This window comes from Ambystoma mexicanum, chromosome 2q (assembly GCF_040938575.1).
Source record: "Ambystoma mexicanum isolate Mex_15411 chromosome 2q, UKY_AmexF1_1, whole genome shotgun sequence".
Taxonomy (NCBI): domain Eukaryota; kingdom Metazoa; phylum Chordata; class Amphibia; order Caudata; family Ambystomatidae; genus Ambystoma; species Ambystoma mexicanum.
The window spans coordinates 170,908,321-170,933,916 of NC_090924.1; the positions used below are offsets into that span (position 1 = coordinate 170,908,321).

General features: G+C 47.6%; 1 protein-coding gene across 1 annotated transcript in view; it reads left to right on the forward strand.

Moving 5' to 3' along the window:
* Positions 1–25,596, forward strand: part of JMJD4 (jumonji domain containing 4) — a 391,572-nt gene that overhangs the window by 207,370 nt on the left and 158,606 nt on the right. The window contains exon 4 of the mRNA XM_069647083.1: positions 22,732–22,999. Within this exon, the coding sequence (XP_069503184.1) occupies positions 22,732–22,999 (268 nt within the window). The remainder of the gene's footprint in view (positions 1–22,731; positions 23,000–25,596) is intronic.

Genomic DNA, 25,596 nt, shown 5'->3' on the forward strand with positions numbered 1-25,596 from the left:
GTGTCTGGGTGGAGTGAATGGCCTGAATGCCCTACTGTGCAATTGGCTGACTGAGCCTGGCTCAGCCAATGTGAATGAGGGACATGTGTATATCTGGGGACCTTCCACGGACCAATTTGTTCAGTAGCTGAAGTCGAAGTTTAGCAAGAAGGAGCTGTACCTTTTAGTCCAGCTAGAAGAGAAGTCTGCTGCTGCTCTCCATCAAAGTATCCTGGAAATCAGTCCTGTGTGCCTGCTGTCCAGAGAAGAGGTCTTCGAAGTCCAGAAGAGGAGTGATAGAAATCTTGAGCCAGAGAAGTCCATTGGTGTCACCCAGGGTCCGCAGGTGCGTTTTGTGATCTCTGGAAGCCGTTGCAGCCTACCGCCCAGAAGAGGGGGTATCCTGGCATAGTGCTGCTGGACACCCGGAGCAGCAAAAGTTCAAACTACCTAGGAACATTTGAAAGGACATCCTTGCAGTTCACAATGACCACTTTTTTCTGCCGGAGAGAGCCCATAGTGGATGGGTGCAGTGGAAGGTCTGCCAGTGGGTTTCCCGCCACCAGAAGCTAACGAAGACGTCATGAGGGTCCAGACTTGGTGAGGGTCGAAGGTTGAGTCGCAGTCTCCAGAAGCCGTCCAGAGGTCTGTGCTGCGGTTGAAACGCTGAAGAACCGAAAGTCAGAAAACAACGATATTTCGAAACCCGACACCAAAAGTGACCTATGCAGCCGTCAATAGTTGCTGAACTGTCACCAAAGAGGAATCCCCACACCCCCCCCCCATCAAGTGCACTGTCCTTTGCCTTGGGTATGTCATCCTCCTCCCCTTTGTATGTCGCACAGTCATGTCTTGCTAAATCCTCATCTGTGCACATCACTGTTATAAATGTGGCAGGATTGACAGTTTTGCACCGTACAATGTGTATATTTGGGCTGGAGAGGAAAACCATGTACCCAGATGCTCTTTGGGTTGTTAATGTGGATTATGACCGCTCTAGAATGTTAAACAATGCGTGTTCAACATAGAAGCTTGACGGAGCAACCCATCACTATGGTGGAACTCTTCTCTATTGCAAAAGCCTCAGCTGTGAGTGCCTGCTCACACGCAGATTGTCCCTGCATCACTGCATCCAGCATGCCGCTGTAATAGGCCAATGGCTTGTGGCCCATAGTACATTTTTGTGTCAGTACAGCAGTCATAATTTGGCCATTTGAATGTGAAAACAAATAGAACTCCTGAGTGTATTCTGCGGTAGCCAACACAAGGGCGGTTTAAATCACTTCCTTGAGGTCATTGAAACTCTGTCATTTCTTCTGTCCAAACAATTTTACTGTCTGTCTTTTGCGCCTCTTTAAGCCTCTGTATCAGCAGCCCGGTGTAGGCCGTATGTGCAGAATCCACACCCTGCAGTAATTGCACAGCCCTAAGAACATTTGCATATCTTTGACAGTGGTGGGCTCAGGGGTGGCCCGCACAGGTGCTGCACTCTCTGACATAATGTGTTTGTCATTCGCTGATAGTAACTGGAGTCATGGATTGGACAGTAACCAAGTACTACATTTGTGGTTAACTGGGCCTCATATACTGGGCATGCCAGTGAAAGCAACAGGACACCAGCTACTGCTACCCAACAATATCTCCAGAGTATTGGAGGCTTAAGCCAGAAGATGCATGCAATGAATTGATGGAACAGTAGGAGATGTTTGCCCAAGGAGTGAAGGTAAAGGATTATTACATTCTAGGAGAAATCGGCAGACCGGTTATAACACTACTCAACTCAGTTATCCAGCTGACCTGGTGTTTCTTGACCAACTCCTGTGTCCTGGAATGGTAACATCACATGTACACGGAGACCAGTAGACCTATCCAAATGCAGTGTGAAGATATGCATGGAAAATAAACCGATAACCTGTTGAAGCCACAGTAAAGCCTGGTTTCCCAGAAGAAATCATCCTGGGAGCAGACCTCCCCAGTATTACGAAATGGATTGACCGGGTCTGGAAACTGCGATCACGTAGCAGACCTCAGATATAAAATAAACATGCATGTCTGAGAATGCCAGAGGTGAGTCATCAGGTTGCCATTATTAGGGTTGGCGTGGACACCTGTAAAGGTCCCCGAGATTTCATGATGAAAGCCTCACAAAAGACCCCTCAATTTGTAACTAGAAAAGATAAGGGGCTTGTTCTAAAGGAAAAGGTATGTCACACTTTGGAGGCTTGATGATGGGACGGGAGAGAACTTCAGGTGGGTAACCACCTTCCATGCTCCATGGTGCGAGCCCTGAAGGTGTGTGGTACCTATGAGATGCCCAAAGGTCCCTATCCATCTTATGTTGGCAGGCTTCTCCAAGAACCATAGGGAATACTGTCCGGTCATGATAGCCCAGCACACAAAGGCAAGAACTGGTCAGAGGGGCTCCATAAACAGGTGGCTGTACCGGAGACACCTTCACAGAGGAAGGGTGTAGGTCCCTAAGAAGCCAGAAGCAGTAGAAGTTGTGGCAGAAGTCGTGGAAGCAGTGTGACCCGGAGAGCATGTGTTAAAGAAGCTGGTGAGTGAAGCACACCATCCTAATACCGTGCACGAGCATTGCTGGTAATAGTATCCAGTTCCCTATTCAATCACATATGCGATTAGAAGTTGTTTGTTGAAGCTGTAATTCCGAAATGTAGCATTTACATATAATATGAAAATGCTTTTAATCGCGTGAAATGCAAACGCTGATCAAACTCATTGTTCAAACCTTAAAAGACTGTTACTGTCTGAAGGAGTGGCCGTGTGTACCTAATTGTGATTCCCAAAGGAGGAGTGAACGCTATCCTTCACTTTATGCGGGAATACAATTTAATACAAATCTTTATTCTCTGAAAACTATATTACGAAGTGGTTGCGTGTGCCTAATAGTGACTACTAAAGAAATACTGAACTCTATTATTTACTTTAAAGGGGCATACCACCTTTCATATATACGAAGTTAAAGTGTATATATTATTGAAGAAGAGAACACACATTGTCCAAGCCAAGCGTCTCCCCATATTAACCTTGAAAACAGCCTTTCTCAGAGTTGAAAAGCAAACTGTTACCGTAAAGTTACTAACAGTTCATCCAGCCTACAAGTGTGCAAGCATTACCTGAAGCTATGCGAGCGGCAGCAAGGCTTCTGTGTAATTACTTGGGCTGATAGCTGGCAGAAAGGTGCAGGTAGAGTTGGTGAAGGGAAACTTGCTACTTGTAAAGACAATTTTGAAGTGGACACAACCTGTAGTGCCAGAGACTGTGGAAGGCAGAGAGAAGTGAGTCTTAAAGGCAACCCCAGGTTGTTATTGTCGCAGACAGACAAGAGAGGTATAGACTGCCCCTTTTTGAAGAGAGATATTCAGAGGAAGAATGCCTTGCCTTCTTGAAGGTGTTGAAGTACTTTAAAGTATTATCTCTAAAAAGCCCTACTCCTTACTAAATCTCCTTGCAAAGAGACTGACTATCCCTTATGTGGTTGTGCTCTCCCTAATGAGAGCTCGTGTGCGCCTATCTAGGTTAGGGGATCTACCCTCTCTCACTACTTTTGCTAACTTCTAAAAAATGTAGTAGTGCACACTTGTGGAATTGGAAATCTCTTTTTAATTACTTCCTCATAGTGTGCCTTATCAACTAAAATTGTTAATTTTTAAAAACAATAATTTTCTTTGAAGATTGAAAATATTTGTCTTCCTGAAAGTGAATCTGTTCTTGCCACCTTGCTTTAATAAATTAATTGAAAAGCCTAAAATTATGTTATTCATCCGAGCTAGGCCAATAGTATGCCTGTCTCGGGGATCTGGTCATCATCCTGACCCTTATTAGTCAACCGGTTTCAGCGGGGTTCATCTAGTGGACCGCTTTCTTCAGGACTATCCCTGACTTATTTAGTCAAGGTTCAACATTCATCTAAAAAAGACATTTATTTTTTGTCTCCATCTTCTGATTTGGGGAGAGTGTCTCTTCTTTCTTTAAACACCCATCTTTGTCTTGGGAACCCTAAAAGGGAAACAACATATATAGGAACCATCACTATAGTCCTTTCTCCATCTCTCTCGAACATCAGTTATGCTTAATTTGTAGCGGACTTACTATTACTAGATAATTAGCATCTCTTATATTATCCTTAGTCTTCTTTTCTCATGATGTTTTTTCTTTTTTCTTCTCTTCTTGTGGTGTTTTCCCCTTACCCACTGTATCTTTGGGCACATACACAAAATTGTATCTACTTTTCAGATATTTTTGTAATTTTCTTATGGGTCATCTCACATCCTGCTGCTCACCAATTCTTGGTCTTCGTCTCCTTCTGTGGGCCTCTGTTTCATCTGGGTGAAGGATTGCTAGTAGGCGAGTTGCTCTAGTTGTACTTAGAGAGACCTAGATGCAAGACAAACTGCATCTGTGTTAGTTCCTAAATGTATAACAGAGGGAGTGTATCTTAATTATGCCATCACAACTTTGCCTCTGCCTGCATGTCTGTGAACACATAGGAGTGTGTTCCTGTATTGCATGTGTAGAGTTATAGCCTCTTTTTTAGCCACCCAGCCGTTTGTGACATTAGCGTTTTCCTAACTGCAATCCATTAGTTGTATGGGCATTCCCAATCTACCCTATTTACTTATATTCTGTGTAATATTTACTTTTGCTCACCTTTTTGTCCCAAAGTGTTCTTTTCACTTGCGCTGTATAAACAGGGATAGTCAGTCTCTTTGTAGGGAGATTTAGTAAGGAGTAGGGCTTTTTAGATGTAGAAGTTACAATCAAATAACTCGAATATTGTCTGTCTGTTTTGTGATAAAAAAGACTCGGAGCATCAGGCAGAGTTTGCTGGCCCATAGACATTTGTGTTAACATAAGTACTTTGAAGTATACCTTGTTAAAGCCAGTCTAGAACTACAAATAACTGAGGCTGTGGTACTAGTCCAAAGTACTGAAGCTGTGGTGGTATATCTGCTTGTCAGTAGATGCAACACTGTAGTAGTCTAAACCAGGTGAAGTCCTGTGAGACAAAGGTGACTGTTGACATGGTGAATCAAGTAGAAGTGAAGTAGTTGATGTGGAAGCAGCAGCACTGCGAGGTCATCCTGATAAATATACCATTGTGAATTCTAAAACTGTAACTAAGGAAATATTAACTGTTAACCAAGAACTATGTATCACTGACAGTTGTGGATATTGCTTTTCTCTTTTTTTTAACTATGGCAACACTTCTTGAAGAGGTGATAAAGCTTCATGGATGGGATTACCATTGCTGCTATTTGCTAGAAGTGGAAAGTGGATATTTCACCAAGGAGAAGAGATTTGCTATCATTGAAACTTTACACATTGGATTGTTAACACACTTTTACCTTGACTTTGAAACATCAAGAACTGATTTGAAACATTTCTTTCTTTGGTTGAACATTAGCAGAATTGACTTTGAATCCTGCGGAAGGGAAATTACCCAGGACATTAGAAGGTTATTCAGAAACTATGAATATTGTTCATCTCATGTTCTATTGCCATATATTTTCTTTGTGTCTTTGTTGCCTACTGTAAGGGCCATGTTTCCTGTTTTAGTGTTTTCCCTTAGCTTTGGGTAGGCAGGGAAGAGTAGGGATAGTGAGGCATTGTTTATCATATTACTTTTGAGAATAAAATTGCATATTTTGATAAATCATCAAACAGTTGTCCGCCTCGCATTATTGACCCCTCACAGGTACCTGCCCCTATACAAGGAAGTAAAATATGGGCAGACTTAGATAGCGGTAGCAAGGGATGCTCCATCCACCCTCAGTTTCTGCTCAAAGGTCCATGGTCACACCAACGTTTACCCTGAGATTAAGATACCCTTAACCATCCTGGAAAAATAAATGAAAATGACTGTGGCCATAATTCCCTACTTGACAGCCTAGTTATTCTTGGGGAGCGACTTAACCCCAATTTCATCAGTGGGTTTCACAGGTGGCACAAATAAAAATAAAAACTCCTAGAGGTGGACCCCCCTGCCTAGAAGAACCATCTAATCCACCAGTAGAAGGACCCTTACCTTGTTTCCTTGGAGAAATGGACACCCTAGGGAATGTCAGCAACACTCCCCTTCTTATTCCCCTTGTGAATTTTGGAAAGAATAATGTTTTTTGCTAGAAGGTCCTATTTTGGAACGGGGAGCAAAAATTGAGGAAAAAGCCAATCCTCCAGGGGAAATCCCAAATCATAATCTAATTGGGAATCCTTGGGCGGGAAGCCCGGTCTCAAGGGGAAGGATATGTGATGAACCCGATGGAGTCATCACTGATTTCCTGCCAGTGACCTCCCCCCATGTGGCCAGGGGACTGCAGACACTACCAGATCCTGACCCTGGGGCCGGCTAATCGAGGGAGGATCTTATGGGGGAGATAACCTCTGGGGAGATGTAAAAACTTCATTGGGAAAGACATGGTATCCCCCATTTTCTCTTGAAAAGTAACCCTCCCATATCTAATACCCTCATGGCCTATTGTTATACACCAACTCCTTCTCCCTTGAATAATACGGATATCATCCTCTCCAGTTCATTCATCCAAGACTCATTCACCATTTAAGACTTCTGAGTATGTTTATTCAAGTTTTCCAGATCAATTCCCAAGACTGGACTTCCTTTCACAGAATTACCAAAATACTGTGATGAGGAAGAGGAATCGAGCAATGCAGAGCGAGGAAGACCACTAGCCCAGTGTGTGCTCTAGTGGTTGCTCATACACACCTTTGCCCTGGGACGTTTAAAAGGCAAATGAAGCAAGGAATTGATGTCTGCTGCTGGCAGGAGAGAGCTGCATCTCTCTGTGAGATTGAAGAAACCGAAAGGCAATTACCGATGTAGTAGAGCCAGGCGGCCCACCAGCGAAGAAGGAAGAGGTTGCTGCATGAGAAAGACACCAGCGATAGACTCCTGGGTGTTCGCAAGTGACTGCGAGTAGCGCTTTACTTATCGGAGCCCGAAGCGAAGCAGAAGTGTCAAGTCGAAGCTGCGAGAGCCGAAGAAACCAAGAGTAGAAGGTTGCAAGAAGGAAGCAGATGGAACTGCTTCACCGGTTGACCACGGGGGAATCCAGGAACCCCAATGAGAGCTGGTGCCTCCACTGTGAGGGGTCAGAAATGTGAGAGGGACACAAAGGTATAGTTTTTGCAATGTTTACGATTTATTAACATGAATAGGGGAGAGATAAACGCCTATCTTTCCCTATCCTAACTAGGATGTCCCTGCCTAGTAAACTAAACTAAAGAAAGATGATCTAGTGTTTGAAAAGTCTCTTACCCTCACACTAATACATACTACAAAATTATACAAGGAATCTTTTGCTGTCTTCCATCCAACAAAACAGTCTAAATGTTCAAACGTCTAGGTTTTAGTGAGTACTACTTGTGACCAGGGTTGGACTCCCTCCCACTGGATCAATTAAGTTCTGATTGAACAAAGTTCTGTTCAGTTCAACACAAAATGTCTTTTCCCTGCACTGCGTCCTTCTACTTGGTAAAGTAAACGTCTCTTTCACAAACACTTGCTTGAAATCAGAGCAATTATTGTCCTCCACAGTACCCTTCTTGGCAAGGCAAATGTCTCTCTCACAAAACACAAGTTCATAGACCAGGGCAAAAATTTTCCTCAGGATGAAAAAGCAATTATTAGCGTATCACTCTTATTCTTCAAATTGAATACTTTTGCCAGGATAGCATAGCAACTACCTTTTGTGATGCAACAGTTTATAAAAATGATAAGAGTTAACAAGTTCTCTCCACTACACCTTTTTGCCACAACCACACTTCTTCAAAACATTATCTTCTTTCCTGGTATACTCACCTGCCTGCCAGGACTAACTACTACTGATCCATTTTCTGGTTTACTCACCTGCCAGGAAGAAAACTCCTAAAACTACAATTGGTCCTATTGGCAATATTTGTTCCAAGCTTCTCCACACCAGTATGCCAGGTGAGGAGGGCTTAACAATGTCTGCCTCTTTTTATAGTCTCTTGACAATATGGTTTACAGGTTTCCTCAAACTGGAAACACAAGAAATGCGAATTGCGCCCAAGTTACCTCTTGACTTCTTCTTCATAGCCCCTTGGCTGTTGGCAATGTAGGTGACAGGTTTCCCCAAGTTGGTATCCCATAAAAGGGGAATTCCGCCCTTGTTGCCCCTTTACTTTGTTTGTTCCCTATTCAAAATGATTTGTTACTGCCAAATGTCCTGCTCAGAGCGCCCCGGGGTCACCTTTAGCTTCAGGCCAATTTACTGGTTTCCTTTGGCATCTCTACTTCACTTTCTGCTGTTGCAGTGGGCCTTCTTCGTTCTGCCCACTCCCTTGCCAGCTACCACGTACCTTCAGCCGTCTGCACGGCTCTTCCCTGGAGCCCTGCCAGCTCTGTTGGGCCTCTGTGTCCTCCTGCACACCGAAGCAACTTACGTCGGGTTGGGCGCACGTCTCCCATATGGCTGGGCTCCTCTTCCTGGTGTCGTCCACGGAGATGCTTCCTGCTGCGCGCACTGTGAAATAATGACCACCTTCTCTTCCTGTGTCGGCTTCAGCTGGGGCTCTTCCTTCTGCAGCAATCCCAGAACTCTGAGATGCTTCTGCCTCTACTACTCCTTCTGTGTCTCTCTTCAGCTGAAGGTAATTCTTGGGTTTAAATGTCCTGCTCAGGTGCCTTGCTCTACAACAACTAGACCGCACATTGGAATGGATTGTGCCCTCCCATGTATTCCTTATCTTTGATATTTCCAATATCCAGCTTGCTGATTCGGAAAAAGAAATTCCCAGTAAGAGGGTGCTGCGCGTCGACGCCTGTCGAGTCAATGTCCCTCGGAGGCCTCCGTCACAACGTCAACGTCATCATGGGTGTAAGCGTCCGTTGCTCAGTTCTGTTTTTCCACGCTTCATAAGCTTCGGGAATGCAATGCTCGGATCTGTGAGAAAGTCGAATTTCCTTGAGTTTTTCTGTGAAAATCTTCTAAACTTCGATACGAGATGGCCTCTTCATTGTCTCCATCTATTCACCGGTCCGGCTTCAAAAATGCTGTGACTGTGGGGCTAATAAGTCCATGACACAAGGTCTGTCTGTGGTGCCTTGGGGCAGAGCATCCTTGTTCAGAATGTGATGAGTGTATGTCCATGATGGCGAAGGCCTTGGGGGAGCGCAGATGGAAGCTGGAGAGAAGTAAGCCCCAAAAGTCCATTACCCCTTCCAAATGCACTTCCGATGAGACGTGAGCGTCGTCTGCTCATTGCAAAAAACACTCCCGGTCACGTTCTCGAAGCGGATCACACCATTCATCCACTTCTAAACATAGTAAGAAAAGGCGCCATAGATCGCCATCCACCTCATCCTCCAGTTCACAGGCACAATATGTCCTACCAAAACAGTTCCCTGGCACAGTGGGAAGAACTCCGAAAAAGTATGCTAAAGGTGTTCGAAAACGCGGCCTTGCCCCCCTCGAAGACACGTAGAGGCGATACTCCAGGAGAAAAGCCCCAAGCATAAAAGACGTGAGTCTTCAACTTCGGGTAGAGATACTCCTAGAGAGTGTGAAAAACCCTTGAGTCGAGAAAAAGCCTCTGTGACGCATAAGACATCGTCACTATCGACTCATTTGTCGAAGCCATCAAAGCCAAAAAACGGCATCATCGATGCCATCGGCAACTCCGTCGAAGAAAAGGTAATCGACGCTGCGAGCGTCGACCCCCTCGACACCGTTCAGGACATTACCCTCGACAACTCTGTCGAAGATGTCGACATCACAGTCGATTTCGACGACGACCTCAAAGCCTTTAATGGTTTCATCGAGGCCACTGACGTCTACGATTTCGACTATTTCTGCACCAATAGTGACATCAATAGCTCCTACTTCATTTGAAAAAACATATGTTCCTCAATCTTGTTCAGATTTTTTCAAAACTCTATCTTCTATTTATGAGGAGAGTGAAATATCTGATGATGAAAGACCTTTTGGTCTGGAGTATGGTAGACCTTCTATCCCAGAAGAACTGGTCTCAGAAGAGTCCAGAATGAAACATCTGCAGGACTCCCTGCATGAAGCAAGTGGGATTGATGCTTCCCCAGAGATTGACTTCGGTAAGCCTGATCCAGGGGATTATGCAGAAGGCAATTACAGAATGCTCATGAATATAGAAATGGAATATATGGGGTGGTCTAGGCCCACACCTGTGTACGAGAAAGATGACCTAACTGATATACTTGACAAGGGACCACAGTAGAACTCTATTGTCCCCTTTCACAAAGCTTTGCATAAAAAGGTGTCTACCAACTGGGAAACACCGGATGTGATCCCTGCTGTCAGTAAAAGATTGACAGCTAAGTATAGGGCATCAGCTGCAGATACTCTATATCTGTCAAAGCACCCAACTCCAGAAGGTTTGGTTGTACAAGCTGCAACTTCTTCTGGAAAGCAGAATGCATATCCCACAATCCCACAGGATCGTGATGATAAAATCTTTGATGCCATGGCCAAGAAACTTTTCTAGGCATGAAGCATGGCCTTAAAGTATGCCACATGCACGCAGGCAAGGTTTAGCCACACCCTTTGGGATTGTGTTTCAATGGAGGCTGACCATATCCCCGAAGGGGAGGAAAGGGACGGTTTCTTGAACCTTATCAAGGATGGAAAGGATGCTATGTGCGAATCCCTCCAGACCGGTCTCGACTTTGTTGACAGCATCCACATAGCCATGACGGCTAGTACGACAATCCGCAGATATGCGTGCTTGAGGAAGTCGGAATTTGCCCCAGGTGTACAGTCCAGGCTGCTGAATATGCCCTATGACGGCACTCATCTATTTGGTAAGAAAGCTGATGACAGTTTGGAGAAGTTACAAACTTCCAAGGCAGCAGCCAAATCCCTTAGAGCTGCGATAAGACAAACTCTGAACCGCCCCACAGGTGCGCCCTGGAGGGGCCAGTCCTTTCGCTATTATTCTGCAATCGGAAAAGGCAGAGGACAGCCAGCTCAAAGAGGCCAGAGTCGATTTCCCTGTGGTGGACGGGTCAGAGGTACTAAAGCCGCAGCAGCAGGGGCTACCTTACCCTCAGCCTCTGCATCAGTCACCTCAAAACCTTTCTTAGGTCTTATATCACAAGACAGCAGTAGGAGGCAGGTTAACTCAACATCTGACAGAACTGCAGTCTATTACTTCAGATGCTTGGGCATTGGAGACAATTGCCCAGTGTTACTGCCTGCCTTTTCTATGCACACCAGAGTCATCCACTGAGGAACAACTCTTTGAAGTTTCCAGACCCGCTCCTTATGCAGGAGATTTTAGACCTGCTAGAGAAAGGTGCTATAGAACCGGTACCTGTAGCGGAGAGGAACAAGGGTTTGTACTACCCGTATTTTCTAATTCCGAAAAAGGAAGGAGGAATGGGACCCATCTTGGACTTACGGGAATTGAACAAATTCCTCAGGAAGGACATGTTCAAGATGGTTACCCTTTCTCAGATCCTTCAGGCCCTCCAGCTCCAGGATTGGTTGGTATCTTTGGACATTCAGGATGCTTAATTTCATATGCCAATCCATCAAAAGCACAGAAAGTACCCGAGGTTCGCCCTTGGCAACTCTCACTATCAGTTTGAGGTTCTGCCATGTGGGCTAACCTCCGCCCGAGGGTTTTCACCAAGCTAATGGTGGTTGTGGCAGCGAGTCTCAGGAGAGGGGGGGATTCACAGCTACCCCTACCTGGATGATTGGTTTATCAGGGCCAGTTCCCAGGAACAGGCCCTGTATCATCTAAACCATACCTGCCCCTCCCTCCACAGGCTGGGCTTCTCCCTCAACTTCAACAAGTCCCACATGATACCATCACAAAGACACCAATTTATCGGAGCAGTCCTGGATGTATCCCTGGGAAAAGCCTTGCCACCAGAGGGCTCAAGACATTACACAGATGGTGACAAAATTCCAAAATGCCCAACATCTCCCGGCCTTCGACTTGCTGAGGTTGCTTGGCCTGATGGCATCCTGCATTTTACTGGTGCCACAGGCTCGCCTGAAAATGAGATCTCTTCAATGGGCTCTCAGGACACAGTGGTCACAGTTCTCAGGAAGTCTGTCCGATCTTTTACAAATCCCAAACAGAGCCTCACCGGACCTTCAGTGGTGGGTCTGTCGGGAAAAGATCTTGAAAGGAGAACCTTTTTTGTAACCATGGCCGGATATAACAGTAGTGACGGATGCCTCCCTCACAGGGTGGGGAGCCCATACCAACGATTTGACCTGTCGTTCGTCTCCATCGGAGCTGTCGTTAGTCTCCATCGGAGTCCAAACTACATATCAACCTTTTAGAGCTGAGGGCACTCAGACTAGCGCTGAAGGCCTTTCTGCCCTCTGTACGGGGAAAGAATGCCCTGATAATGACAGACAACACAGTGGCCATGTACTACCTCAACAGAAGAGGATGTGTAGGGTCACTACCACTGTGCAGAGAGGCAATGCAGTTCTGGTTCTGGAAAAAACAAGAAGGAATCTCTGTCGGCAGTTCACCTAGCCGGAGGGAAGAACATGGCGGCGGACGCTCTTAGCAGGCAGAGCACAGTCTCCCATGAGTGGAAACTAGCTCAGGAAGTCCTTCAAGAGATCTTCACCCTTTGGCAAACCCCTCAAGTGGACCCGCGTGACCAGTGTCAACAGGAAGTGCGAACTATTCTGCTCAAGGGAATTTCCCCCGAGAGGAGCTCCAGGAGATGCGTTTGTGGTGGACTGGGAATTTCCACTCCTGTACGCGTTTCCTCCAGTCCCCGTCGTTCCTCACGTAATAAGGAGGTTGAGGAAATCCATGATCCTAATTGCCCCGTATTGGGCCAGGAGACCATGGTACCTGGACCTTCTACACATGTCCATCTGTCCTCCGATTCGTCTTCCACAAAGAGAGGATCTTCTCTCGCGAGAGGGTCAGGTTCTCCATCTGGATATCAGGACTCTTAGCCTTCAGGCATGGTTTCTGAGAGGCTGAGATACAAAAAATGGGACCTCCCGGACGATGTAATCGAGGTTTTGCTTTCGGCCAGAAGGCCAGCAACCAAATCTTTATACTGCTGCTGTTGGAACAAGTTCTGCAGCTGGTGTAGAGATAAGAATGTTGACCCTTTCACATGTAATACACAAATGGTGTTATCCTTCCTTTTGCACTTAGCAAATCTGGGAATCCAGATTGGCACAATAAAAGGTTACCTAGCAGCGCTGTCCATCTTCAAGCGCACTGCTGAGGAACCCTCTTACTTTAAAATACCCTTGGTAATTCAATTTTTTAAGGGGATAACTAATGTTTACCCCCCCCCCCCAATTCCTTTTCAAGTCCCCTTGTGGGACCTAAATTTGGTCTTAAAATTTCTAATGGGTACCCCTTTTGAACCCTTTCATTTGTGCCCATTAAGACTTCTTACACTCAAACTTTCTTTTTGGTGGCAATAACATCTGCCCCGAAGGGTGAGTGAGCTACAGGCTTTATCCTGCAAGCCCCCCCACACTGTCTTTCACAAGGGGACAAGGTGGTTTTACAAGTCAAGCCTAACTTCTTCCCCAAGGTTCTTTCGGAATTTCATATCACCCAAAAAATAATCTTGCCTTCCTTTTACCCTCCTGCTCATCCGGGGAAAGAGGAAGAAAGACTGCACAGACTTGATCCAAGACGTGTCTTTAGTTTCTATATTAGCAGACTGGCAAAATTAAGGCAAACTGACCAATTATTTGTCGGGTACACGGGTCATAAGCTGGGCCTAGCCATCACCAAGCAAACCATTTCTAGATGGATTATTCTAACTATTGTAGAATCTTACAAGTTGGCCGGTAAAGACCCTCCAGAGCACTTAAGGGCTCATTCAACCAGGGGTATCGCAGCTTCGTCAGCTCTTCAAAGGGGAGTTCCATTAAAAGACATCTGCGCAGCTGCCACTTGGTCGTCTGCACAGATCTTTGCAAAATGTTATAGTTTGGATTCTTCCACTAGCCAAGAGACTAAATTTGGAAAGGCAGTATTGCATTCGGTGCATACTTAAAATACATTTCGAGGGGATTAGGTCCTCCGACGTATTCCATATCTATGACATGCACTATGACATGTAATGTCCACAGCTGTGCTGCTTCGGAAAATTTTCTGCGTCCTGCGTCAATGACGTCGATGCGCCGTCCCCGAGGACCTCCTCCGACGGCCGACGTCACCCGATGTGATAAGTAGGACGCACGACGACCGTAGCCTCAGTTCCGTTTTTTCCGCGAACTTGTTTGCTTTGTGAATCTTGGTACGCCTCGACTCTTTGGAGTTTGTTGTATTCTTCTTGGTTCCTTTTGAACCTGTTCGGTTTTTGTGAAAACCTGTTCGTGAAACGATGTCTACCTCGTCTACCTCGTCTTCCACCCTTCGTCCGGGCTTCAAGAAATGCGGGGACTGTGGGTCACGGACTCGCGCAACGCCTGCCTCTGGTGCCTCGGGGAGGCCCACGATACAGACGACTGTGTCGACTGCCAGTTGCTCACGGCCAAGGCCTTGCGGGAGCGCAACAAGAAGTTGTTGGTAGGTCAGGTGTCAAAGCCCCGGAAGTCGAGGTCTACGGGGCTTTCGACGGATGACTCGAGGGGCGACTCTCCGCGTCATCGTCGAAAGTCCAGTGGGTCTCCTTCCAGGAGTCGGTCTCGCCACTCCTCTGCCTCTTCGAGGCATTCCCGGAAGCGCCGGCATCGGTCGCCTTCCCCGTCCTCTTCCGAGGACTCCGCCTGTCGGCGGGTCGCTTATCCCACCATGCAAGCGACACCGGAGGAATGGGCTTCCTTCGGGAAGAAAATGTTGGCGGTTCTCGAATCGCAGGGCACCGGTCCGTCCGCGCGTCCGAGTGGGGTCGGTCGGCACCGGTCGAGAGACACCGCCCGTATGCCTTCGGGCTCGGGTGGTCGGCACGGCTCGCAGGAGAGGTCCCGCTCGGACAAGGGTAGCCGTTCTCGCCATGCCTGTTCCAGGTCCCGGTCCTTGACGCACTCGAGACCGCGTGATCCTGTGCCGTCTTCGAAGAAGACGTCGACGCCTGTGGCGCCGAGGTCGTCGACGATCTCTCTCGAGACTCTGCCTCCGAGGGGGTCGTCAACGCTGTCGGCGCCTAGGTCGTTGAGAGACATGCTTGGAGCTCCGGCTTCGAGGCCTGTGTCGACGCCGTCGATGCTGGCGGCGCTGCAGCTGACGTCGACGCCGATTCTTTCGACACCGGCGCCGACTCGTTCGGCGCCCTCAACGCCTTTCGAGGCAGTGGTGTCGGAGGGGCCCCGTGGTACAGGGTTAGCCCCTAGAAAGGGTCTGGCTAAGGTCAGGCATAGCTTTGGTCCCCAGGTGTCTTCCTCTCACCGCCTGGAGTACATTTCAGAGGGTTATAAAGGCTCTGATCTTGGTTCCGGTTACAGTGCCAGATGAGCTTCTCTCGGGCCATAGCCAGTTTGATGACCTGAGGCAGTCACTGCATGATGCCAGTGGACTGGACACCTCTCCGGAGGTGGAGTTTTGTAGGCCGGAGCCTGGCACTCATGCCGATTCTTCGTACCAGTGATGTCTCGGGTCACCGAGTACTTGGGATGGTCGGCTCCCCCAGGGCAGTTTGTTCAGGATGATCTCACGGACATCCTTGATCTTGGTCCCCCCACTGACCCAGTACTGCCGTTTCATATGGCTCTGCAGAGAAGGGTGGCGGCGGCTTGGACTGCTCCGGATAGTCTCCCGGCAGTGGGCAAGTCTTTGTCGCGAAAATACCGTCCAGCCAGTAGCGACCCCTGCTACTTGTCCAGGCACCCCACTCCAGAGAGTTTGGTGGTGCAGGCCGCTATGGCCCCGGCAAAGCAGGCGTTGTACCCTACCATCCCTCTGGATAGGGACGACAAACGTTTTGATGGCTGGGCAAAGAAAGTGTTTTCTTCTGGGGGTATGGCGCTTCAGGCAGCCAACTCCGTATGTGCCTTGTCTCGTTTTACACACACTCTGTGGAACTGTGTTGCATTAGCGGCTGAACATATTCCCGAAGGGGACGAACGGGATGGTTTCCTTGCTATGGTTCAGGATGGCAAGGATGCCATGTGTGAGGCCGTTCAGTCGGGTTTGGACATGGCAGATTGTGTCAGCCGGTCCATGGTGGCGAGCACCGGAATACGCAGGTTTGCGTGGTTGCGGAAGTCTGGGTTCGCTCCTGATGTGCAGTCCCGGCTCCTCAACATGCCCTTTGACGGTGAACATCTTTTTGGCAGCAAGGCTGACGAGAGCCTTGAGAGGTTGCAGACCTCCAAAGCTGCAGCGAAGTCATTGGGCGCTGCAGTTCGACAACCTCCGCCTTTTCGTCCTAGGGGACAACAATGGAGGGGAGGTTCCTTTTGCTATTACTCGTCCTTCAGTAAAGTGAGGGGAGCTGTCAGTCAAAGAGGCCACCGTAAGAGTGCCAGAGGTGGAAAACAGGGTACTCGAGGTGCCAAGGCCGCTCTGGCAGTTGCCTCTTTGCCCTCAGGCAACGCCGCAGCCGCTACCACTCAGTCATGAGGCCAGGTCCCATGGTTCGCCGGTTGGGGGAAGGCTGGCGCATCATCTTGTAGAGTGGCGTGCCATTACTTCAGATGTGTGGGTTCTGCAGATCATAACCCACGGCTACTGTCTTCATTTTCGGCAGAGGCCTCACGACAATCCACCTGGGAACCTCTCTTTGAAGAGTCCCGATCCGCTCCTTGCGCAGGAAATTCGAGCCCTGCTGGAGAAAGTCGCCATAGAACTGGTGCCTGTAGCGGAGAGGAACAAGGGATGGTATTCCCCTTATTTTTTGATTTTGAAGAAAAACGGGGGATTGAGACCCATCATGGACTTGCGCGGTTTGAACAAACTCCTCAGGAAGGACAAGTTCAAGATGGTTACTCTCTCTCAAGTCCTCCAGGCCCTTCAACTTCAGGACTGGTGGGTGTCTCTCGACCTCAAGGACGCTTACTTCCATGTGCCGATCCATCCCAAGCACAAGAAGTACCTGAGGTTCGCAGTTGGCGACTTGCACTTTCAGTTTCGGGTCCTGCCGTTCGGATTGACCTCCGCCCGCGGGTTTTCACCAAACTCATGGTGGTGGTGGCAGCGCATCTCAGGAACGGGGGGATTCACGTCTATCCCTACCTGGACGATTGGTTGATCAGGGGGAGCTCTCCCGAGCAAGTCCTGGATCATCTGTCCGTCACCTTCCACTCCCTTCACAAGTTGGGCTTCTCCCTCAATTTAAAGAAGTTCCATTTGATGCCAACACAGCGGCTCCAGTTCATCGGAGCAGTGCTCAACACATCCCTGGGGCTGTGTTTTCCTCCCCAGGTGAGGGCTCTTCACATTCAGCAGATGGTGCACAAGTTTCAACTTGCCCAGACTCTCCCAGCGTCCGAGTTCTTGAGACTGCTCGGCCTCATGGCATCCTGCATTCTTCTGGTGCCAGAGGCCAAGTTGCGGATGAGATCTTTGCAATGGGCACTCAAGCTCCAGTGGTCTTAGTCCTCCGGCAGGATGTCGGACCCTGTTCAGGTGCCGCCCTCGGTCGCCCAGGACCTTCTGTGGTGGGCCGACGAAGGCAATCTGATGAAGGGGGCCCCATTTTGGCTGCCCTGGCCGGAGGTGACGATCGTGACGGACGCATCCCTCACGGGATGGGGAGCTCATGCCAACGAGTTGACAGTCAGCGGTCGTTGGTCTCTGTCGGAGTCCAGACTCCATATCAATCTGTTGGAGCTGAGGGCCGTCAGGCTAGCCCCGAAGGCTTTTCTGCCGACTGTGCGAGGAAAGAATGTCCTGATTCTAACGGACAACACGGTGGCCATGCACTACCTCAACAAAAAGGGGGGGGGGGCAGGGTCACTTCCTCTGTGCAGGGAGGCGATGCAGCTCGAGTTCTGGGCCATCCAGCAGGAAGTTTCGATCTCGGCTGTTCATCTGGCCGGAGACGACAACGAGACGGCGGACGCTCTGAGCAGGCAGAGCACAATCTCTCACGAGTGGGAGCTGGCTCAGGAGATTCTCCTGGAGATCTTCGCCCTTTGGGGTACCCCTCAAGTGGATCTCTTCGCCTCCAGTGTCAACCGGAAGTGCGAAAGGTTCTGCTCGCGGGAATTTCCTCCAAAAGGAGCCTTAGGAGACGCGTTCGTGGTGGAGTGGTCATTCCCCCTGCTGTACGCGTTTCCTCCAGTCCCCGTCATCCCGCAAGTACTGCGGAGGTTACGGAGGTTCGGTTCCCGGATGATCCTCATTGCTCCGGCGTGGGCCCGGAGAATGTGGTACCCGGACCTTCTCGACTTGTCCATTTGCCCTCCACGTCGTCTTCCCTACCGAGACGATCTGCTCTCACGGGAGGGAGGTCAGGTTCTCCATCCAGAGGTCGGATCCCTCAACCTTCACGCTTGGCTTCGGAAAGGTTGAGGTATAAGGATTGGGACCTCCCTGAAGACAAGTACCGTTGCCGTTGGCGGAAGTTCTGCGACTGGTGCAGAGTTAAGAATGTGGATCCTTTTGAGTGTGACATTCCCATGGTTCTGTCTTTTTTGCTTTCCTTGGCCCACACGAGCTTGCAAGTGGGGACCATTAAAGGTTACCTGACGGCGCTTCCATATTTAAGCGCTCGTCTGAAGAATGTTCCTATTTTAAGATTCCTTTAATTTCTCCGTTTTTGAAAGGGCTCACTAATGTGTTCCCTCCGTCACCTTTTCTGGTTCCCGGTTGGGATTTGAACCTTGTTCTTAAGTTTCTTATGGGTGCTCCGTTTGAGCCTTTGCATTCTTGCCCTTTGGGACTGTTAACTCTGAAAACTGTGTTTTTGGTTGTGGTTACTTCCGCTCGCAGAGTGAGTGAGTTACAGGCATTTTCAGTTAAGCCACCCTTCACTGTGTTTCATAAGGACAGGGTTGTCCTTAGAGTTCGTCCTTCTTTTCTTCCGAAGGTGGTTTTGGAATTTCATTTGAGCCAGAAGATGGTTCTTCCGGCGTTCTATCCTCCTCCACATCCTGGTAAGGAAGAGGAGAGGCTCCATAGGCTTGATCCTAGGAGAGCGTTGAGCTTTTATATTTCGCGCATGTCCCGGGTCAGAGTGGACAATCAACTTTTCATTGGTTACGCTGGAAAGCGTTTGGGACAAGCTGTGACGAAACAGACTTTGTCTCGTTGGATTATTTTAGCTATCTCTGAGTGTTACTGCTTGGCGGGTAAGGATCCTCCGGCTGGCTTGCGGGCCCATTCTACCAGGGGAGTGGCTGCGTCTACTGCCCTGCAGAGGGGAGATCCTATTCGTCACATCTGTGATGCAGCCACCTGGGCTTCGGTACATACTTTTGTACGTCACTACACCCTCGATTCCATCAGAGGGCAAGATCTGGCCTTTGGCAAGGCAGCCCTTTATTCCGCAATTTGATTGGGCATGCTAAATTTGTGTTCTAAATTATTTTCCCACCTCCTTGCTTGGTACTGCTTTGGGAGTCTGTCATAGATATGGAATACGTCGGAGGACCCAATCCCCTCGAAGAACAAGTTACTCTTACCTGGTAACGTTCTTTTGATGGGATGGTCCGACGACGTATTCTATATCGCTCCCTCCCTACCTTCCCCGCTACAGAATTTCTTATGCGATTGCAACTTGCGGTCCGCAAGGCCTTGTGTGTCTGTCTGGCCGAAAACTGGTGTCACACGTTCTGGGGGAAAAAACTACAACTGAGGCTACGGGCGTCGTGCGTCCTACTTATCACATCCGGTGATGTCGGCCGTCGGAGGAGGTCCTCGGGGACGGCGCATCAACGTCATCGACGCAGGACGCAGACGCCGACAATTTTCTGAAGCAGCACAGCTGTGGACATTACATGTCATAGATATGTAATACGTCATCGGACCATCCCATCGAAAGAACGTTACCAGGTGAGAGAGTAGCCTGTTCTTTTTACTCCCTCCTCCTTTATAGATTACTGCTTTGGGAACCTATCTAAGATAAGGAATACATGGGAGGACACAATCCATTCGAAGAACAAGTTATTTACCCATGGTAACATTCTTTCGACTGGATGTTCCTCCCACGTATTCCTAATCGCACCTCCCGTCCTTCCCTGCAGTAAAACTTCCCTTGTGATTACAGTCTGCGCTGCCTCAAGGGTAGTAACCGTCTCATCCAAGACAGTGCATAACACTTCCAAACTGAACTGAGCAACGGACGCTGCGTGCACTACTTATACCCATGATGACGCTGAGGACTGGTGCAATGTTGCTATTCCATTAGGTATTTGGGAATTATAGGACTTGTCATTGGAACTAGATGAAAACTGCGTCCCTCCCAAAGCAGTTACCCCATTACCCCTTTTAGCCATCTCCTCCCATGTGATGCTCCCTCATGATACCACCCTCAAGGTTAGGATCAGGTAGTGGCTGCCTTCCCCTGGCCACATGGGAGGAGCATTTAGGCTGGGGTCCAGTGATGACTTTGCAGGATTTATCACACCACCCAGAAGCAGTGAGGACCCCAGGGCATATCGGCGGCTAAGCTGAATGCAAGTAATTGAACAGCAAGCAAGTGAGAGACAAAGAACGCATGATTAATATTAAAAGGGAAATTAAGTTACAAACCCCTTACAAGCAGATGAAAATAAATTGTGTGTATATAGGAGACATTGTACACAGCAATTGTAGACCTGCCTGACAATGCTCTGCCTAGATTATGCTAATGCCCTTTACACCTTATTCCAAGATGTAAATGTTACATGTGGTTTAAAATGCACATTTGTTCACCATTACCGTTCTTGAGAAAGCTTCATTTGCTTCCAGTAAAAGAGTTGTATGTCTTTACAACTACCATGCCTAACCTTCAAATACCTTAATGGTTCGGCTTCTGCATGCCTTAAAAACAGGATCCAGATTTACCACCATTCAGAGACTTCCATTCCGCAGAACAGCTTCCTCGTCCAGATACCATGGCAGAGGAGAAACAAGTTTCTCAGTGGCAGCCTTGACTCTGTGGGAACACTCTTCACATACACGTATACAGGACATTCTTAAAGACCTTCATTTTTGTTCAAGCCCAGACTGTCCTGCCTTGCTGCCTTCCCTCACTCTTGTCGCCACTTTATCTTGCTCTCAGTGTATTTCAACAAATTGGTTTGTTGTACTCTGAGGAACCTGAGGGTGTCCTCACTTCTTTTCCCCCGGCATCCTCTGCTCAGGTGGCCACCGAAATGTCATTGCTTTTGGATCCGGACCCTGGGGGTGGATATGCGAGGGAGGGTCATCTTAGTGGAGACAAGTTGGGGAGTGTGGAGAGGAGGTCTTTGGGTGAGACATGATCTCCCCCTTTCCCTTGTCAAAGTGAACCCTATATTCCCCCTGCCTTTGTAGGCTATTATCAGTCTTTGTCCTTTTTTACACCCAAAATGTCCCACAGCCATTTCATTTTAAGAGTGGAACAAGGAGGAAACAACCAGGAGTCATATACACTTGCATTCATTCACACCACTTTGGTACTGAGAAGAGGAAGAGGACTTTGGAGGAATTCAATTGCAATAGCCAGGCATGTCCAGCTAATAAATTTCACCATGGTCAGGCAAAGTGAGGGACTTGCCCCTGCAGTCATTTAACAAGTCCCAAGTTAATTAGAATGGTGACCACCCAGCAGAGGGGGAGAGACGGCCTGGAGCAAAGGACGCAGCTCGTAGAAGTGGAGCGGGCTCGAGGGAAGCAGTGCTGAGCAGGAGTGTGAGGGAGACGCCGGGGCCAAGGCTGGCCGTGACCGAATAGAAAGCCATGCTGCCCTCCCTGCCCGGTGTCCAAAGCAGGAGCTTTGTGACACCGAAACTGCCCATGCGCTGCAGGTCTCTTGGAGTGCGAGAGGGGCTCTCAGTAGCCCCCGCAGAGGAAGAGAGGAGCTGCACGCTGCAGAGGACGGCAAGTACTGCTCGCTGTAGCTCTCGCGAGGAAAATGCAGAGTGAAAAGAAGACGAGAAGCGAGTGTGTGCAAAGAAGGGAACACTCGTACCGGGGCGCTCCGTGGGCTGGAAACAAGCATATCTGAATGCTGAACAAACTGAAAACTATTACAACGCTATGGGGGCCAAACTAAGCAGTTTTGAATACCGAACAAGCTGCAAGATTTTACAATTACTTTTGTTTTTGAATACCGAACAAGCTGCAAAGGGATCTATGTGATCACTGCGACCGTCATAATTACGACGGCCGAAAAAATGCTGACTTTTTTATTTTTGTTTTTTTTTAAACCCCCTTTGTTGTATAGGGGTTTTAAAAAAAAAATGAGCAGAAAAAATGTGTAAAGGGTGTTTAAAAAAAAAAAATAAACTTAAAAAAAGTCAGCATTTTTTGGGCTGTCGTAATTATGACTGTCGCAGTGATCACATAGATCCCTTTGCAACTTGTTCGGTATTCAAAAATAAAAGTACATTAAGGGTTTAGTGTATGCAAAGTTGTCTGCCTCAATAACGAGAGAGTTACACTGCAAGTGTACTTCAACAGAGAGACTTTAATTTCCACCGCCCCCTTAAGTTTTGGAAATGAGAACCTAGTGCTGTAAAATGGATCTTTATTTAAGACTAATTAACTTCTGTGCTATTACTGCTCTGGGCCAAGTGCTGATATGCACATCTAAACACCTCTGAATCTGAATGGCCACAGCTCTATTTGTTTCCTGTTTACCTTGCTTTTTCAGCAGCTCCTTTATAATAAGTGAATCTTTTATTTCTGATGCAGGACTCCATTCCATGCTGATGTCTTCCGTTCCTACAGCTGGTCAGCCAATGTTTGCGGCCGAAAAAAATGGCTGCTCTTCCCTCCGGGTCAGGAAGAGTACCTGAGAGATTGTAATGGTAACTTACCATATGATGTAACATCCCCTGACCTCCAGGATAGTAGCATCTATCCCAGCTTCAGACAGTCTGTCCAACCCATTGAAGTTATACAGGAAGATGGAGAGATGATCTTTGTACCTAGTGGGTGGCACCATCAAGTTTACAATCTGGTAATGTACAATTTATGAAACAGTCACAATAATTAACAACCTCTTTGAAGTACTGTTGTGAAGTTGCTATATTTTCATAATGGAGATCGTATTTAAGCATATGAATACATTAAAATGAATAAAATGACTGCAGATGCGTTCTTTCATGCTCATCATTTTGTCCATTTGCTACCAACGTTTAAGATGCCGTTTACAGAGTCAGAGCTTTCTTAAATCAAGTGATTTGTTTTGTTTACGCCACCTCTGCTATTGTATGGACCCACTTCTGTTCTGTGGCTTGACCATTTGGCCTATAGAATCCATTACATTAGGAAATACGTGTCCCTTGTGCAATGTTTTGTGATTTTAAGCGATTGTTACTTTATAAACCCTGATTTTCGAAAATTGTGGTATTTTCCGCCAACTCATGGTTCTTTCTCCTCGCCCCATCCCCTTTTGGTCTTTCTTTGTTTGCCCTTTCCCCTTGGGTCTTTCTTTTCTTGTCCCAGGTCCTGGGTCTTCTTTTCACGCCTCAGGCCCCAGGCTCTTTTCTCGCCCCAGTCCTGTGGGATGTTTTTACCCATGCATCCGAGCCCTACCAAAAAAAAAAAAAAAACTTGTGCATTACTGGCATTGAAAACATCATGATGGCCAGAGCTTCCCAGAAAATGCCCAGGGAAATGCATGAAGAATAGGCTGCCACCCATTTTTGCCGATGTTATGGGCACTGCCTAAAACCACCATTGGACTACCCACACAGTAGCCTGAAACCATTGGGAATGGCAATGCTGATTGCCAAAAGCAACCTAGAACTGTGGGGAATTCATTTTCTTAAATCCCAAAAATGGTTGCATTACCAGTACTCACCACTATCAGAAAGCCAGCGTTTTAAAACAACACCAGACATTTGTGTAAAACTGAATAAATGAACCCAAAGCAGGCCAAAGAAAGACTTACTGAGAGGTGGATACAATGTAAAGTTATATTCTGAAGTGTCTTGAAGGTTTATAACAAGACTGGCTGAGCTCTGCAGGTCTGCAGCGGCTTAAACTGAAACTGGATTTAAAATTACCAAAAATCGAAATGTGTAAATAAACTGAGGGACAGACTTGTGACTGCCACATAGTTTGTCACTGTTAAAATGTCATAGTTTTGAACTTAGAATCAGCATTCTAGCTGCATATGTAAAAATTGTTAGTTTTATTTGAATGCAGAAAACTGGGTAACTAAAAGTGACATTAGCTGGGGCCTGGCTTAAGGAACTGGATTCTGCCTGACAACTTCCCCCCCAATTGGAGTGAAACTGGATCCACAGCAGTTCTCAGGCCTGGCTGCATTCTGAGGGGAGGTTACCCCTCTCTGATTGAATTACCAAGGGACTGCTAGAGACTAAACAAAGGACCCAGGCAGAGGGTTTATTGGGGGGAGGCCATAAATGGCTTCCTCTTGAACAATGGGCCTTCCAGGGCCCAGGCAGATGGTTTATTGGGGGGGACCGTAAAACAGCTTCCTCTTGGCAGAAGCTGGGAGGGGCAGGGTCTCTGAGCTTGGCAGAAACTGGATAAACTGGTTTCTCCACCATGTGACCTGGGAAGACACACCCCTGTTGGCCAGAATATGATTTTAAGAAAGATGTATAACTCATGGTGCGGACTTGTCAAAATTATTTAAATGATACCATAATTCTTGTGATTTTTCTGTGCACGTTTTAAGACGCGTTGGGAATTTGTGTGATGTTCTGGGGCAAAACCCTGGTATTTATGTATACTACAGACTCTGTGTTTAGGCTAGAGACATGGGAATTTACTGGAGTATGTATGGACAGGCCGTGTATATGTGTATAATTTTTAATGGAAAACCAATATTGCAAAACCAGTTAAAAAACGCAAAATGTTGCCGTTTCTGAATGCAAGCTCTTAGAAACATCAGAGTTTGAACAGAGTATACCTCATGTGATACGTGATGGGTGCATGTAATTTCAAACCACTGTGTATCTATGAAATATGTCTTTAGGTCAAATATAGATTTGTGGGCAAACTGACCAGGGGAGGATCCTCTGACCCATAAAACCTACAGCATCACCATGACACACATTTCCTTCCCCCAATCAAAGCAGTGCGGAAAGCTTGACCAATGTGCAGTTGAAAGAGGGGCTGGCTAGTGATGCTGCACACACACCCACTTTCAAAAGACATAAAAAGAGCCACTGGAAGCTAGAGAGGAGATTCAAATCCAGTTGCTGCAACGCCCTCTGCCGGACCATACAACATCCAGAAGATACCAGATTCAACACTTAGACTTTAAAACTCCAAAGAACTTGATTCAGAACTCAAAGCAAGGGCCTAAACCCACAAACTGAGAACTCTTCTCAGTAGGCCTCAGCATCCAGCAAACCTAACAGCGGTAGCAGCATCCAGGAGCCGTGCAGATCAGCGCTGGGTCCAGAGAAAGCTGTGCAGAAAGATCCAGAAGCAGTGCTGTACCCAGAGAAAGAAGAGCAGTATCCAGAACCAGAGGCCAGAGATCCAGAGTGACCCAGACCGCTGTTAGCAGAACCAGAGAGCTGACCCAGATCACTGTGAAGTGCCGAGACCAGAACCGGAGTCCAGTCCAAAACC